This window comes from Chaetodon auriga, chromosome 4 (genome assembly GCF_051107435.1).
Source record: "Chaetodon auriga isolate fChaAug3 chromosome 4, fChaAug3.hap1, whole genome shotgun sequence".
Taxonomy (NCBI): Eukaryota; Metazoa; Chordata; class Actinopteri; order Chaetodontiformes; family Chaetodontidae; genus Chaetodon; species Chaetodon auriga.
In genome coordinates, this window is record NC_135077.1 from 7,688,052 (window position 1) to 7,703,358 (window position 15,307).

General features: G+C 39.7%; 1 protein-coding gene and 2 non-coding genes across 6 annotated transcripts in view; all 3 read left to right on the forward strand.

Annotated features, from left to right (window-relative positions):
• Positions 1-9,736, forward strand: part of micu3a (mitochondrial calcium uptake family, member 3a) — a 28,862-nt gene extending 19,126 nt beyond the window's left edge. For 3 of the 4 annotated variants that reach the window (XM_076727668.1, XM_076727671.1, XM_076727672.1), the window contains 6 exons: positions 5,276-5,370; positions 5,519-5,690; positions 6,960-7,068; positions 7,207-7,364; positions 8,870-8,934; positions 9,595-9,736. In XM_076727668.1, coding sequence (XP_076583783.1) covers positions 5,276-5,370; positions 5,519-5,690; positions 6,960-7,068; positions 7,207-7,364; positions 8,870-8,934; positions 9,595-9,601 — 606 coding nt within the window. In that variant the 3' untranslated portion in view covers positions 9,602-9,736. Of the gene's footprint in view, positions 1-5,275; positions 5,371-5,518; positions 5,691-6,959; positions 7,069-7,206; positions 7,365-8,869; positions 8,939-9,594 lie in introns of those variants that run through there. The other variant, XM_076727669.1, reaches the window with a different exon arrangement.
• Positions 9,737-12,548: 2,812 nt separating this feature from the next.
• On the forward strand, positions 12,549-12,764 carry LOC143320223 (small nucleolar RNA U3). The gene has a single exon (XR_013077139.1). It is a non-coding gene; the product is annotated as a small nucleolar RNA U3 (small nucleolar RNA).
• An 889-nt stretch (positions 12,765-13,653) lies between these two features.
• LOC143320224 (small nucleolar RNA U3) lies at positions 13,654-13,869 on the forward strand. The gene has a single exon (XR_013077140.1). It is a non-coding gene; the product is annotated as a small nucleolar RNA U3 (small nucleolar RNA).
• The last annotated feature ends 1,438 nt before the right edge of the window (positions 13,870-15,307 follow it).

Here is a 15,307-nt window from a genome sequence, read left to right on the forward strand (position 1 = left end):
TTGACCAACCGTTCCTAAAGGCAAGGCCTTAGTGTGGCTAAAAATCTGTTCAAAACAAACAAACAGGACTAAAATCAATCATCACGTGTTTGCTCGTGTAAAAGTGCTGTCCATCTGTAAAATCACACATCTTGGCAATTTGTGCTTCACAGAAAATTCACAGTAATTTTCACCTTTTCATTGACTTGTTCATGTACAACTCAGGCGTCTTTCTGATAGACAATGTCTAACAGAAGGTGAAACTGCTGGTAATGATTAGTAACAGCTAACAGCGCTAGCAGGCTAGCTGACTAATGACAGGCTATGTACTGTGGTGGCAGCGGAAGCTGAGGTGGAGGTAATGACAGTGGAGCATAATGGGGCTGACCTTGTATTTACACCGAGCAGCCTTTCATCTGCTGGGCTGTCAGACGGTCAGAACAGACGAATCAGACAGGGGGCGGAAGGGCTGAGGAAAATAGAAGGGAGAAAAACAGGGACATTAAAAGTGTGAGGGATTAAAAAAATATATATAATGAAGTAAACTGAACAAAAGAAGTGAGACAAGGGGACACTGTACAAAGAAGAAAGGATAAATCATAGCAAAATGTTGGAATTGTAACAAACCAGTAGAAGTAGAAGAGAAGTAGAAAACCTGAGGATGAGGGGGAAGAAAAGAAAGAGATAAAATCAGAGCGACAACAAACAGGTGAGAGAGGCACAAAGAAGATGACACAGGTAAGCAGAGAGAACAAATGTTGAGGAACAAAGTGGGTGGGGAGAGAAGAAGTTCGGGAAGCACATTTTGGGGAGAAGAAAGAAGCAGGTTGTATTTAGAGAAAGATGTGTTTACTCAACAGATTAGTCACCATTATACCTCTCTGCTTTTGTCTGGAGGAGGAGGGACTGACTGACAGGCTGAGAAGGAGGGAGGGAAGGAAGGAGCAAATCACCTCTGTGTTTGTCAGGTGAAGGAGGCACTGAGGGGTAGTATGAGGAGAAAGGAAATGAGAGCAGGCGCAGGATGAGAGGGAAAGAACTGACAGGAGAGGGAAAGAAAAAGAGAGAAGGTAGGAGACAAAGTTAGGAGGGAGAAAGATAAACAGGTCGTGGGAAGGGAAAGGGGGGGTTTGCTGTTTTTACCCTGGAAGGTGTGACTGACTGACAGTCTGACTGACTTGACTAAAGACCGACAATGAGCTCTTGCTCCAAGGTATTACTCACAGATAGGGAGGGTGAGGAAGACCGTTTAGTGTTTACATCGATAATTACTGTTTTTAACTTCAGCTTTATGATCAAAGTCTGTCGAAGCTCTCTCACACAGAGATGGACAAATAGACACATGCATGCACCAGGTGTTGGCTCGTGCCTTGTGGGCGTGGTAACCATGACGTCTTCGTGGGGATGATGAGCTCACACCGGTGCTGCCACACTTCCAGGAACGATAAGCTTGTTATGATCAGTTTGGCATTATGTACCCACGGTTAAACTGATCTGGGTTCAGAAAAGTTCATTAATACCAATCGTTTTTATTGAACCTTATGATATGCTGACAATTTCTCATGTTGTATATCAGCTTTAAATTTCACCCTAAAAACCCAAATTCTGTCATCTAATATAACATAGTATTATGAGAACAATCATTAACTCTAGTTAGGAAAGACTATCTATCATGTTAGAGGTTGACAGTCCTGACTTTTTTCAAGTACAACAGCAAAAACTCTAAGTATAAATAAATAGTAAATAATTGAATAGATTAATTCAATTAAATCGATTAAAATGGTAATGATTAAAGTTGTACTGATCCATATTTTTATATTAACAATTGACCAAATGACTGTGTAATGTGAAAGGTGTCACTTATGATGAACCCACAGAGAATCATCACTCTGCAGTTTCCCATAGACCTACAAAGCGTGTTAGCATCATTCAGCTCATTGTATTAGTTTGATGGTCTACAGCTTAACTGTTTAGGTCTGATCAGCCTTGCTTTCAGCAGCAGATGACTGCTTTCAGCAAAAAAGTGGTGATATCTCACTGTACACTACCTCCCCAGCACCAAACAGCAGACACAGCAACTAGCTGTTAGCATTTAGCAGCTAAAGAGACCTAAATGAGGGAAAATATTTGTGGGTAGATGCAACAGCTCCAAATGTTCAACATAACAACTTTATATGGTGATAGTATTTCAAAATTGTGTTTACAATGTGTTCTGCTGCCCCCAAATGGCTAAAAAAAGTCTGTTAACGCTGCTTTAATAATCATTTTTTACCTTTGTTTTAGTAGTGCTGAGGAGAAAGTAGAACAGTTGGTCTACAGCTTCCTCTGGTTCCATATGTGATCTCATTGATTTCACACGTTTTCCTTGGTGCATGGCATCCAAATATCAATAACCTCTCCTGCTAGTTTTCTCAATTCAACTAAAATCAATCACAGTACCCAAGTAATTCCACTTACTGCACGCCACTCACTATATTTTTTACTCCACATGGATCCATCCTAACTGACCAGCTGGATTTATCTTTAATTATATATAAGGCATTTAAACCTCTTGGGGACAGCTGACAAATCACTGCAACAGTGATGGGATGTGTCCTTTTTCAAAAGATCAACAAAATGATTGATTTTAGTTTAACTTTGTCTTGTTTTAGTGTTTCTATCACTGCAGGGGCAAAACAGTTTATGAAAAGAATAGCAAGAATATGCTAAAAGGAGGGCTGACACGCACAGACACACCACCTGGCTGCTGTCTAGATGTATGAACAGCTCATGTGTCATAAAGACATCAGTAATGCGTCAGTTATAAGATAAAAGAGCAGATGTATTTTTGTCCTGTTTGTCCATAATCAGAGTCTCAAAAAAGTGAGACACAGAATGCAAGACACTGTAATTGTTTATCTGTGTTTATATGAAGTCCTGAATCAAAGACTGGAAGACCAGACTGAAAGTGAATCAGAAACAGACTGAAAGATCGGAGCCACACTAATGTTGGTGGTCCTAAAAAACACTTTTTCATGTTTATTTCCCAGAAGACATTTCAATCCTGTGAGTTACCACTTGGCATCCATGACAGTGGGATCTACTACAAGGCATTTGGTTTGGAATTTGGTTAGCGCCTTGATCTAGGGAATATTACTAGTGTGCATCGGTAGCCTTAAGTGTCCAGAATTGAGACCCATAATCTGATTTGGCTAAAGGCTCTGAATGCTTACATAATGGACTTATACCAGCAAAGTTTTAGTTTACTAATGATCTATCCTGGTGATTCCCAACCTGGAGAGATATGATCAATGAGTTAGGATAGAAGAACGAAAACATTTTTCTGCCCCATAAAATTGTTTTAATTCATCATTACATTTATCTTTGTGTTTTTCTGCTAGAAACCTCTTTGAGCCTCTAAGTATCCACATGAAACAAGCTAAAGATTAATATCACTGTTAGCATTAAGTGCTCACAGTGCAACAAGTATGGAACCTTTGATGAGGGGTCCTGCCTTGACTGTTTTCTTCATTTTAGAAACTGGAGGTTTTTCCACTGTAAAACATCTCTGCACCTCGCTTATTTTCTCATTTTTAATTCAATGAATTCACATCTTATGTCACAACAAACAACACAACAACATCTGTCAATTATGCAAATCTAGCTTGCCAACTTGAACAAACATCTTTTTTTTTTTTTTTTTTTACTTCTGTAAACCTGTGTCGTCTTCTTTGACATTTTCTTCTTGTCCCACATCGGATTTTAGGATTTTACTCTTGAGGTAGAACCACGAATGGCATCGTGGTGATGTTGATAATGATGATGATGATGATGATGATGGAAATGGCATAAGTGCTCTTCCTCCTTAGAAAGACATGAGATTCCACCCAATCTGATGTCTGCATACACCTCAGCATGGCCATGGATTGGACAGGGGTGTTGGCTGGTTGGGGCATGGCAGGGAGAGAGACAAAACAGAGGCTTTCCACATCCTCTCTTCTGCCCTGATGCTGGCTGAGTCTTTTCTGAAGCTGCCCAAAAGCACAGTCACCTTTTTCTGAGAGAATAAACAGTGAAATGCACACTCATGCACAGTTTTCTTAAAGGCTCATAAAGAGTACATGCCACCTTGTTTTTGTAAGGGATTAGGAAGATGTTAACCAGTAGATTATATGAGCAAAGAGAACAAACATGGGTCTCAAGTGACCAGGATCATTCAGTAACCACACACTTGCAAACTGTGGAGGGAGGACAGAAGGGCAGAGTAAACAGAGTAAAGATATAAAAAGGAAAAAACAGATGAAAGTTGTACAGATATGACAAGATGATTCTCATTCGTTGCCGGAAAAAGGTGGAATTGGCTCACTTTCTCTGCATTTTTGCTTGCGCGGGTTTTGTTTCTGTGCTGCTCTTTGTGAATTGAGGTTCTGTCCGGGTGTGTCAATGTGGCATTTGCAGAGAAACGCATGAGATGTGGTGGCTTTAATGTGTCTGTGTATGTTTGGCAGTATAGTGTTATGTATTTGTCTGTCTCGCCCTTAGTTGTTCTTCCATGTGTCTTCTTTTTCCTCTTCTCTCACCTCTCTTGTCTCTCTCGTTAACACTGTGTCCTCCTTCGTTCTACATTCTTGCTGACCCTTATCCCCACCTCTGTGAATATTTGCATGAGTCTGTCATTGTGTCATTTCATTGTGTCTCTGTATCTTAATGTGTGCTGCTACTGAACACTTCTTGTGTCTTCACCAGACCAGTGTTGGTCTGTGTTTCAAGCTGCTACAGCAACGCTCCTCGATAGTCTAGGCAGCATGGAAAAATAGCTCCATAGCTCTCATTTTATTACTTTACTTGATTGTTAGAATTAAAATGGACAGAAATCTCTCTGTCCATTTGACCTCATTCCATTTTACTTATTTTTTTTTCTTCTACACACTTTATCTTACTGACAGCTTTGACAATCATTCCACTATGTGCAATTGTGTCATCATAGTGGAAATGCACTGAACCTGCCTATCATTTATTCAATTGATACTTTTCCCATTTAAGAGGTTTAATTTAAACCTTACTGCTGCCTAGACTAGTATGTTTGATGTCACAATGGCTGACTGTTTGTCTGAGCTGATCCGTTTGATTGACAGTTTGCTGTTGCTCATCCGGTGCACGTTCTGCACACGTGCAGCAGAAACCTGCTTCCTGCTAGCCATGTTGGATTGATGATGGACTCGTCCCGCTCACTGCTCCTCCTCCATTCACAATGCTTGATGTTTATTGCTTAGTCACTCATTGATCCTCTCTCTTATTCCTTCTTGATGATTTGTAGCGAGCAGATGAGAGTATCACTATTGACACTACCCTCTTGGTCCATTTCTTTGGGAAGAAAGGCAAGGCAGAGCTTACATTTGATGACTTCTACAGGTACTAAAAAACGTTAAGTGGAAAGCATAAAATATGTGCCAGTGCTATACACAATATTAACCAAACTACAAAATAGTAAGGTGCGTCTTTTGTAAACCTTTGCGTAAAATATGTTTCCTCTTCTTTCCTGCGCTTTCCTGCTTTTCAGGTTCATGGATAACCTTCAGACAGAGGTGTTGGAAATTGAGTTTCTGACCTACTCTAAAGGGATGACCACTATTAGTGAAGAAGACTTTGCCAAAATCCTGCTGCGTTTCACCAATGTGGAGAACATCAATGCCTACCTGGAGAATGTCCGCCAGTGTATACCTGACGAGAAGGTACAGGACATGCACACAGTTCTTTACTGGTAGAGGAACAGCTGTTACAAACTGAAAATACACTATTTGTGTGTGGGTGTATCTGTCATCTACCATTTTTCTTCAGCTAATTGAAGTGAAAATCTTGAGAATAGGAAATGGTGGTTGTAAACTATGAAATTACAGAATGCTGCAACGGTACACTTATGAGCAGGATTTTGGATGGTCGATTTACCTTTATACAACCCCAGATACCTTCACTAAACCCTTTATCTATTTCTTCTTCCTGCTTTATGGGTGCTCTCGCCTTCCAGCCATCTAGAGCATCCGTAATTTCCCACCACTGTCCCTGCCTGAGGCTGTTGTGGCTCTCCACACTTCAGCGCTCCACTGTTTCACTCGACACACACACACACACACACACACACACACACACACACACACACACACACACACACTTGACTGCACTTCGAGCTTCATGTGAATGTTTATCTATCTATCTAGCTATCTATCTATTGGCATGTAGTTCTTATGCAACACAACTCTATTTCTGTCCCTCCCTTCTTTCCTTTTCATGCTGTGGAAGAAGCAGGAGGTTGGTCTCTGCCTCGTACAATACACGACCTGCAGTTACAATCTGTCAGTCTATCCTGCTATTTAGTTGGTCGGCCATCTTCTTTGTTTCTCCATCTAAGGGATGTCGAGGTTGAGATACATGATTACCTAGTTATTTTTGGATTTATCAGTATATTTCAATCTGCATCATTTCATATAAACCTAGAAAGACTGCATTTCTGTTTTTGTTTGTTTATTTTTGAGTATAGCGTTTGTTACTAATCTCGCCATCGTAGGTTTGATCTTGATTCACAGCAAAAAGCATGTGGTGGTTACTGCTACTCGTTGACTGGCTTCAGCTTTATTACTGTATGCAGCTAATTTAGGGTCATGAAACACTGCAAGAAGGCTACGGTTGAAATGTCCCATATCATGAACACACAATGCAGCCATTAATGACCTTTTATGTCATTAATGGGACAATTTCATGCAATATCTTGGTCATTGATTGATAGTAGAAATTGTGGTGAGTTGCTTTTTTTTTCACTTTGGTTAATTTTTCTGACAACACAGTGGACATGCCTCCTGGAATGTTATATGCACATCTGTCAAGGTTTTTTTGGATGGCGACTGTGCAGAAACACTCATTACTCTCATTTTCGAGCAATTCTTCTTTGTTTTTCTGGGCTGGATAGAGTTTTATTGCTTCACATGTGTTTTTTTCTGCTGTTTCAGGGAATCACCTTTGATGAGTTCAGATCCTTCTTCCAGTTTCTCAACAACCTTGAGGACTTTGCCATTGCGATGCAGATGTACAATTTTGCGTCCCGCTCCATCGGACAAGGTAGGAAGAGATGAGTGGCAGCCGGGGCCGCAGCCTCTGATGGTCTTAACACACACATATGGTGTGTTTTTCCTTCTAGTTTGGTGTGCAACAAGTAGCTGAAATGATCAAAACAGTTTTTGCTCTGTCTCCTGCCAGATGAGTTTGCGAGAGCAGTGTATGTGGCCACTGGACTGAAGCTGACACGCCACCTTGTACACACCATCTTCAAGATCTTTGATGTGGATCACGACGACCAGCTCTCCTACAAGGAGTTCATCGGAATAATGAAGGACCGTCTGCACAGGGGAGCCAGGGTGAGGAACTGAGTGTGAATGAAGCAGAAAGACGACTGCTAGCTGAGAAGAGGCTTTGAACTGTTTGACTGTAATGAAATGATAGAAGAGTGACTGAGGGTGGATCTGTGGTCCAAATAACAGAACTCCCCTTGAAAAAAGACTAAGAGGAGAATGAATCACAGCCAGTAACAGCAGGGAGGACATGAAGATGAGGGAGATTTTATTGATCCCCATAATAAAAATGTACCTTCCTCCACATGGAGGCTAGAGTTCAGGGTCTGCTATAGAAGACAAACATAGGGATGGTCGGGGTTGACTTAGAGTAAGCTTTGAAAATGTTCTCTATTAAGGAGGGAATGTTATTCTGATATAAAGATCCAATAATATCAACAGCCTCACAGGTTGTGGTGGAATTCACAGTTAAAGGAATCTCATAAACAGTACGATTTTCAGGACAAGCATGTAAGACTACTCTGCAGACACCTGAGTGACTATTTTATTCTGAGGACTTGGCAGAATTTGTTTTCATTTTTATAAAAGGGGCTTTGTTGGTTGGAACCCAGGTTATCCAGCTGAAGAATAGCCTTTATAACAACTAGACCGCCTTGCTGTTTAAACGCTTGTTTCCAGTTATTGTACAGGGGTTTTAAAACAACAAAGCCTATTTTTGCCCTTCAGCCACTGCAGACGAACTCAAATGATTTCAGGAAATTAATATTGTGGCCAAAATGGAGTCAACACAAGATGAAGGTCTTTGAAAATATCATAGGTAACACGTACATTAGCACTGAATAGAATAAAATCCGCACTTTACGTTTGAATACATAATACGGATTAAAGACCTTCAGTAAAATGTCAGTTCAAGAGGGATGAAAAGACATCTAAATGACTCAATATTGACAAGTTTGGGATTCTTTTCAGGGGAATAAATCTTGGCCATGTTGCGTGACAGCTTTTAGGAAGAAGCTGGCAGCGACTTCGATTAATTACTTGAAGTGATGAAAACTCTGACTGAACTGGCAGTCACCTTGAGTGACTTCATAGTGTTGTTGCCAAGGAGGGACACTGCCATCTAGGGGTGTATTGTGATGCAATACTAGAGTAAAGAGAATCATTTTCAACCGAAGTGAAACTCATACATGAGGTGTCTGGTTGTTTCATGCCTACAGTTTGCCTGATAGGCCACAAACATCACTAACAGCAGTGAGCCTGGATGTTGTTCTGTTATGACCCTAATGGCTTCGTTGGATGCTCTCTTGGCCTCACAGTCTTGGCTTATTAACTGTGTTTTCTTTCTCTTTCACTCCTTGCTCTGTGTGCATTCTCCTCTCTTTCTGCCACACTCACCTGCGCTGCCATCATCCCAACCTCTCCTGTGTTACAACACTCATGCCTTCTTTTTCTTTCCCATCCATCTCCACCACTCTCTCTTTTGTCTCTTGTCATCTCTTCCCCTCTGTGTTTTCCCTTCTTCCTCCATTTCTGTTTTTCTCTGCCATGATGTCTTTTCACTGACCTCTCAGGGCTATAAATCTGTGGAGCGAGCCACCTCTTTTAGATCCTGTCTGAAGAAGGAGCTGGCAAGCAGATAAGTACCACCAGCAGAGAGTTGGATTAAGTTCATGGTGTTCATTATTTTTGTCATTTTATTGTTAGATTTTACATCTAGAGTATTTTTTTGAAAACACATTAATCCCATATTTGGACTTGATTACAGCATCAGCCACAATAAGACTCTTCAGCTGTCCTCTCTGACGTTTAACCATTCAACCTGTAATATGACTTTTATCAGTAGCACCTGGATTAAATGATCTTTCATTACCGCCATGAAATGTAACCTATGATCTTGAACTTGTATGGGGAAAGTACAGCAATACCAGGGGGCAGTAGCAAGGGGCAAAATGACTTCAGACTTCTCTAACATCTCTCACACATCATATCTAGAGTTGTTCAACACATTTTACAGTCATTGTGACTTGTACCTCCTGTAAATGAGCAAATTGTCAAGGTCACCATATAGTGTGCCAGGATTTGCAACAGTAGGTTCCTGAATGTGTTCATTTTGGAGAATCCCGAATGTGTGAATAGCTCAAAATGATGTGCAATATAATATTTTGAACTTTTAAAAACTTGGTTCCTTGTGACTGGAATTTTTAGTCATTACAATAGTTCTGTATCGTAACTCACAGTTAAAGGAACTGGCTTCTGGCTCCCAGCATGACTGAGCCTCCTTTTGCTCTGTGTGTACCAGGTGAAAGGCCGACACCACACTTCCTTCTCCAGCTGCGTTCGCTCTGGAGCCAGAAGACAAGTGCACCAGCTCTGGAGGAGGTACAAGGAGAACCCATAGAGGAGGACAGAGACAGAAGGCAGAAGAACACATGAGGGAAGAAGTCAAATTCAGTCAGTGGACTGAGTTAACAGCATTTGATTTTTCAAGGGAAGATCTCCAATGGACCTCTAAAGCAGATAATAACTGCAAGCATGACTGTACACAGCTGACTCACGCTCTGTATGCTGATAATGAGCAGCGTTGTTCCCTTTTTACATGTTTTCCCAGCCATCGTGATCTGTTGAAGTCATCCCAAGTATGATTTACAGCGTATTTAAAGAACAGAATTAGATTAGAATGTGACTTTACTCTCCAAGCATGGCTCTTCCAAAACCGTCAGTAGAACTGCAACCAACCATTTGTTCTATTTTGGATAGATCTGTCAGTTGCTTTACTTGCTATAAAAAAAAGTTTATTGCCAACCGAACTTCAGCCAACCGAATGAATAATGTTCTAATGAATGATGTCATCAGTTACTCAAACTGTAAATATGTTGTTTTTTTTATTTTACAAGTAAGTATAATTAGTTGAATTGCTGCACCACAAACTGTAACAACGAAAGGAGCACAACATTAATTAAATGCCAAAATCATCTTAGAATGATAAATTATCCATATAAATGTAATAACAGTAATATGAAATAATATATTAACACACAGAAGAACACTACAATCATAGGATTAAATGAAGGCATCGTGAATATGCTTTGTCCTCATTTTAATCATTTCAGCATTTTACACCCACATTTTGTTTGATCTCATCTAACCAGTATGTTATTTGCTTTTTATTGCTCTGAGAGAATATATAAACCCTACTGCTATGTTAGGAATCCATGTTATCCTGATATTACTACAGCACCTGGGATGGCTTGACCTGGACAACATACTGAAGAACATGGAGGAGATTTTTTTCCTCATTTCAGTGTTTTACATGACTGAATCCTTACATGCAAACACACACACACACACACACACACTCATTCGCCTATATACAGCATAGATATCCATAGGTGCCTTTTCTCCATCTCCTTTATCAATCCCAAAAATGTCATATAAAGACTTTCACAGCAAATAATTCTACACTGTGTCACTTTCAATGTGTACTGTCTGTTCATTCATCACCCTGTCTTTGATGTTGTTATATATTATTGAAATGAATTATTGAGTCTAATTTCAATGTCTTGGTATGAAATACGAAATATGTTTTGAACATATTGAAATAATGGAAGAAGTCTTAATGTGTAAGAAATTGTAGTTTTTTTCCCCAAGTTACTCTCATAAAGTCACAACTTATTGTCACTGTGTTCCCAGCAATTCATGTATTAGTCACATCAGCGCACCTGGTGAATGAATTTCAATGCATGAATAAACTATTTTAGGACACGAGAAGTCTGTGGTGTTCACTGAGCATGCGCAAAGCCACGCACCCCCTTTTAAATTGAAGACGAATATGTTCAAGAAGCAAATATGCTCTGTAATAAAACTTATATCAGACTAAAAATACAGATTCATTTATATAACTACGCTCTTTACTTTTATAACTACTTTTCTTTTTCTTTTTTTTTTAACCTCGAACTCCGCCCTCCTGTAGGCCGCAGCCATTGACACCTGACCTTTGGCATTAAAACTGGACGTCCTTGCGAGATGCAAACAAAGATGCTGCGATGTCGATGCTGCTGGTATGTTGGTTGTCTCAGTGTTGGAACTATTGAGGTATCACGAAACCATTAGTTTACAGCACAGGAGATTGTCGGGCTTTCGCCTCACTGCAGTCAGATGGAAATGCTAACACGCTAGCAGTTAAGCTATTCGTTGACTAGTTTCTGGACATTACAGTTAAGTGGGTAACTTACAAACGTTATCACCAAATGTTTCTCCTGTTCCGTCCTCGCCATTACATTTATTATAATACGTGTTTGGTTAAGTTTATCTGAAGTTTATCTAACAACAGGAGCGTAACATTTTACATAATCTTTTTACCTAATGTGGCGTACGGATGGTAGGTAACGTAAGCTAACGTTAGAAAACATAATCCACTTTTCTAGAAAGATCAACAATGTCATTATCAGTTGTCATGAGGTGTAACATAAAGGCACCAATACGACTTAATGTCCATTTTGGTAATTGTCCATTGGTCAGGTTCAGGTTTAAGGTTTGTTGTCGGTGAATTGTTATCTAAATGAAATGACGCCCTCGTGTGTTGTACCAAACCAACTGCTGGTAAGACGACAGAACTGAGGACAGGACCGCTACGTTACAGCGAAAATCACACCAGACTTTGCAGGATTTTCGACCTGACTTTAACTGCAAGCTATCTGAAGTCCACTTCTTCATGTCTGTTGTCACCGTTTAAATGATATTAGTTGACACCTCTGAAAACCCTCAAAACGAGATCGAATCTGGCGTTGGTGTTGTAAGCGGAACTGTATTTCAATGCCGGGTTTCTGTCAGGAACATAACAAAGGACGCACTCTCCGCATGTGTCTCGTGTAAACGGTTTAACCCCAAACTTTATTTTACTTTCAGTACTACAAGCATCTTCCCTGTTGTCTTATTGTTCATTGTCCGAACAGTCCGGTCGATTGCTAAAGGTTTTGGCTCCTACAGTTCAACAAGTCAACAAATATATAAAACACTTGGAATCAATTCGCCAAGCATTGTGGGTATTTTGAAACTGACCTTAAACATTGAATAATAAACATCTTGAATATCAGTTTACACTAAAGTTGTATAATTGTGTTTTTTATGGTTTTTATACTTTGTTTACTACCACTTCATCAGTCGTTTTGGTCACGTGTGACAATACAGAGTAACCCTGAGTGAGAACGACTGTCGTGTGAATGAGTTGCTGTGTTCTTCGAGGTTCAGGTTAAGACTATACTTTCAGGGATCATTTCTATAGTTTCTGACTTGAGAAATGTGTTTCTAAAGTGATTGGTCTCGCTAACCACGATGATGAGTCGTGATATTCCTTTCTGAGCGCGAAGCGGACAGAGAATAATGATTCATTTCATAGGTTCTCTGTCATTGATGACCGTTCAGTGTTCCCTTGTGGAACACTGAGGAGAGGAATATGATCAGAGTGGTTACATATCTGTTCAAAAAAAAAAAGGTCAATATAGTTCACTAAGTAATTTTGGAAGTGATGTAGTTTAATGGTTGGTGTAGACTACATTGCGTTGTTATAAATATTTGGCAATGTACAGTGTGTAAGGTAACATTGTGTTTACATTTGTAGTTGTTTTTGCTCTGTAAATTTCATTTAATATTCTTGAAAGCTAAGAGATACATGACAGATGTCCATTTGTAAGCATGATTAAGGGTATAGTATGTATGTATTCATATAGCATGTCTCTAAACTTACTATTGTTAAATGTTTGTTTTAGGATAAATATTTAGTTGTGTAGCTTATTCATGTTAAGACAAAAATGAAATACATGAAAGTGCAGAAGGTCTGCCAGTTAAAATGCCGCTGTGTGTGGAATAATGCAGCCTAAACTGTACTGTCAAAAGTGCCTTTTAGTTTCTAACTTAAGAAATGAGGTGAGGAGAATTTAGATGCTGGCCATTAGACTCCGTCTTCTCTAAAACAACCTGGCTACTGATAATTAAAAAACATCATTTATATGAGAAAAGATCAAATTGCACTGTCATACTTGTAGTCACTGAGAGAATTTGGCCTTGTGTCTTGCGAGTACATTTGACTAAATGTTGTCATTGTAACTCTTCTTACTTTTCTTACTTAAGACTTTTTCTTGTGTCAGTGCTGCCTTTCTCTCTGTATGTGCTGTCTGACCACAGCCATGCTGTCATGCATGTCTTGCAGTGATTGGCTCTGCTGTGCTGTGTCATTTAGATAAACACAGATGACTGGAGGAGACACAGCAGCTGAAGGAGGTTTTTGATGACAGCAACGAACCCCGAGTGACATTAACTTTGCAGAGAAAGGGATGCGGTGTTCAACTTAACACACTTTAAGACTATACTTTCAGGGATCATTTCTATAGTTCATGACTTGAGAAATGTGTTTCTAAAGTGTTTGGTCTTGCTAACCATGATGATGAGTTGCGATGTTCCTCTCTGAGCATGAATCTGACAGAGAAAAATGGTTTAAATCATAGGTTTTCTGTCATTGATGACTGTTCACTGCTTCCTTGTGGAGCATTGAGGAGAGGAACATGATCAGAGTGGTTATGTATTTGTGTAAACAGTGCATGAAGGGATAAAATAAACACTGTGAACACACACCAAAGTTACACCACATGGTAGCATGAGCTAGATACAGCTAAATATTTACTAACTGTACTTTTATGTCTTTGCTTGCATTGTGTTTTTGCAGCCTTTGTGAAGATAATATAGACTATAACGTGATGTGAAATATTTAACTTTTGTAGCATCACCTCACAGTGGGTGTGTTTAGCATCATTAAAGAGTTCACGCAGTATTACCAGGTAAAAGGCTGAAATGTGGTGTGATATACCGATAAGAGTCAGTGGCAGTTAATAATCCAGGCAAGTTTCACTACTTTTGAATCATACATTTAATTTAAGACTTTATATATTTAAGACTTTATATTATTCATAAGAATAAAGGAAAGGCATTCAGTGTATACATATAATAATACATTGTATTTACAGAGCACTTGCTTGCATGGAGCACAAAGGGCTTTCCACATAAAATACAATGATGGAATACTGTAAAAAATTCAAATATAATGACGATATTTAATGATACATTAAAACAAGGCAAGACGTTGTTCAGCTCGTGTTTCTATCATTGATGACTGTTCTTTGCTTCTTAGTGGAGTATGGAGGAAATGATCAGAGTGGTAGTTGGAGGTTCTGTGAAAAAGCAATGTGGTCTGTGTTAATCTGGAGCAGGCTCTAAACTGAAAGCATTCCATGTAACCGAACCCGTTTCCAAGTACAGACAAATTTGTCTGGTCAAGGTTACTGCAACTGCAAGGATGAGTACTTCCATTCCTGAGTTTGTAGTACAGAGGCCTGGTGGAAGACTTTGTCGGGTGGTGCAGATCGAACTATCTCCAACTGAACACGAGCAAGATAAAGGAGCTGATCATGGACTTCAGCGGGGCTAAGCCTCTGTCATCCAGGGGGAGCATTCATAGGTGGTTCACTCCAACAAATACCTAGGAGTGCACCTGGACAATAGCCTGGAGTGTGCTGGGAACACAGGGCTCTCTACCCAAAAGACCAGAGCCAACTGTGCTTCCTGTGGAGGTTCTGTGTATGATTGTATATGTGACAGTAAAACTTGATTTGATTTGAAGGTGTTCCACGTAGCAGGACAGGAGATCGTTCCTGCAAGTGACCCGAAACTGCAGGTGTGTTGGCACATCCCATACATCTTTTTACCACCACCAGAATTTTTACAGTACAATCTAATATTTTGGAAATAACCACACCTTGTCATCCCAAATTGTTATCGGTATGTCATACATGAATTCAGTTTTTGCAGAATAACAGGAATGCATTTTGAGAAATCTCTTCATTCATTCATGGAAAAAACACTTTTTTAAAACTATTAATTTAATAAAGCACTCATGAATAGAAATGACGGATTTATGTGGGGAAAAATAAGCTAAACTAAACTTTTTAAAGCCTGGGATC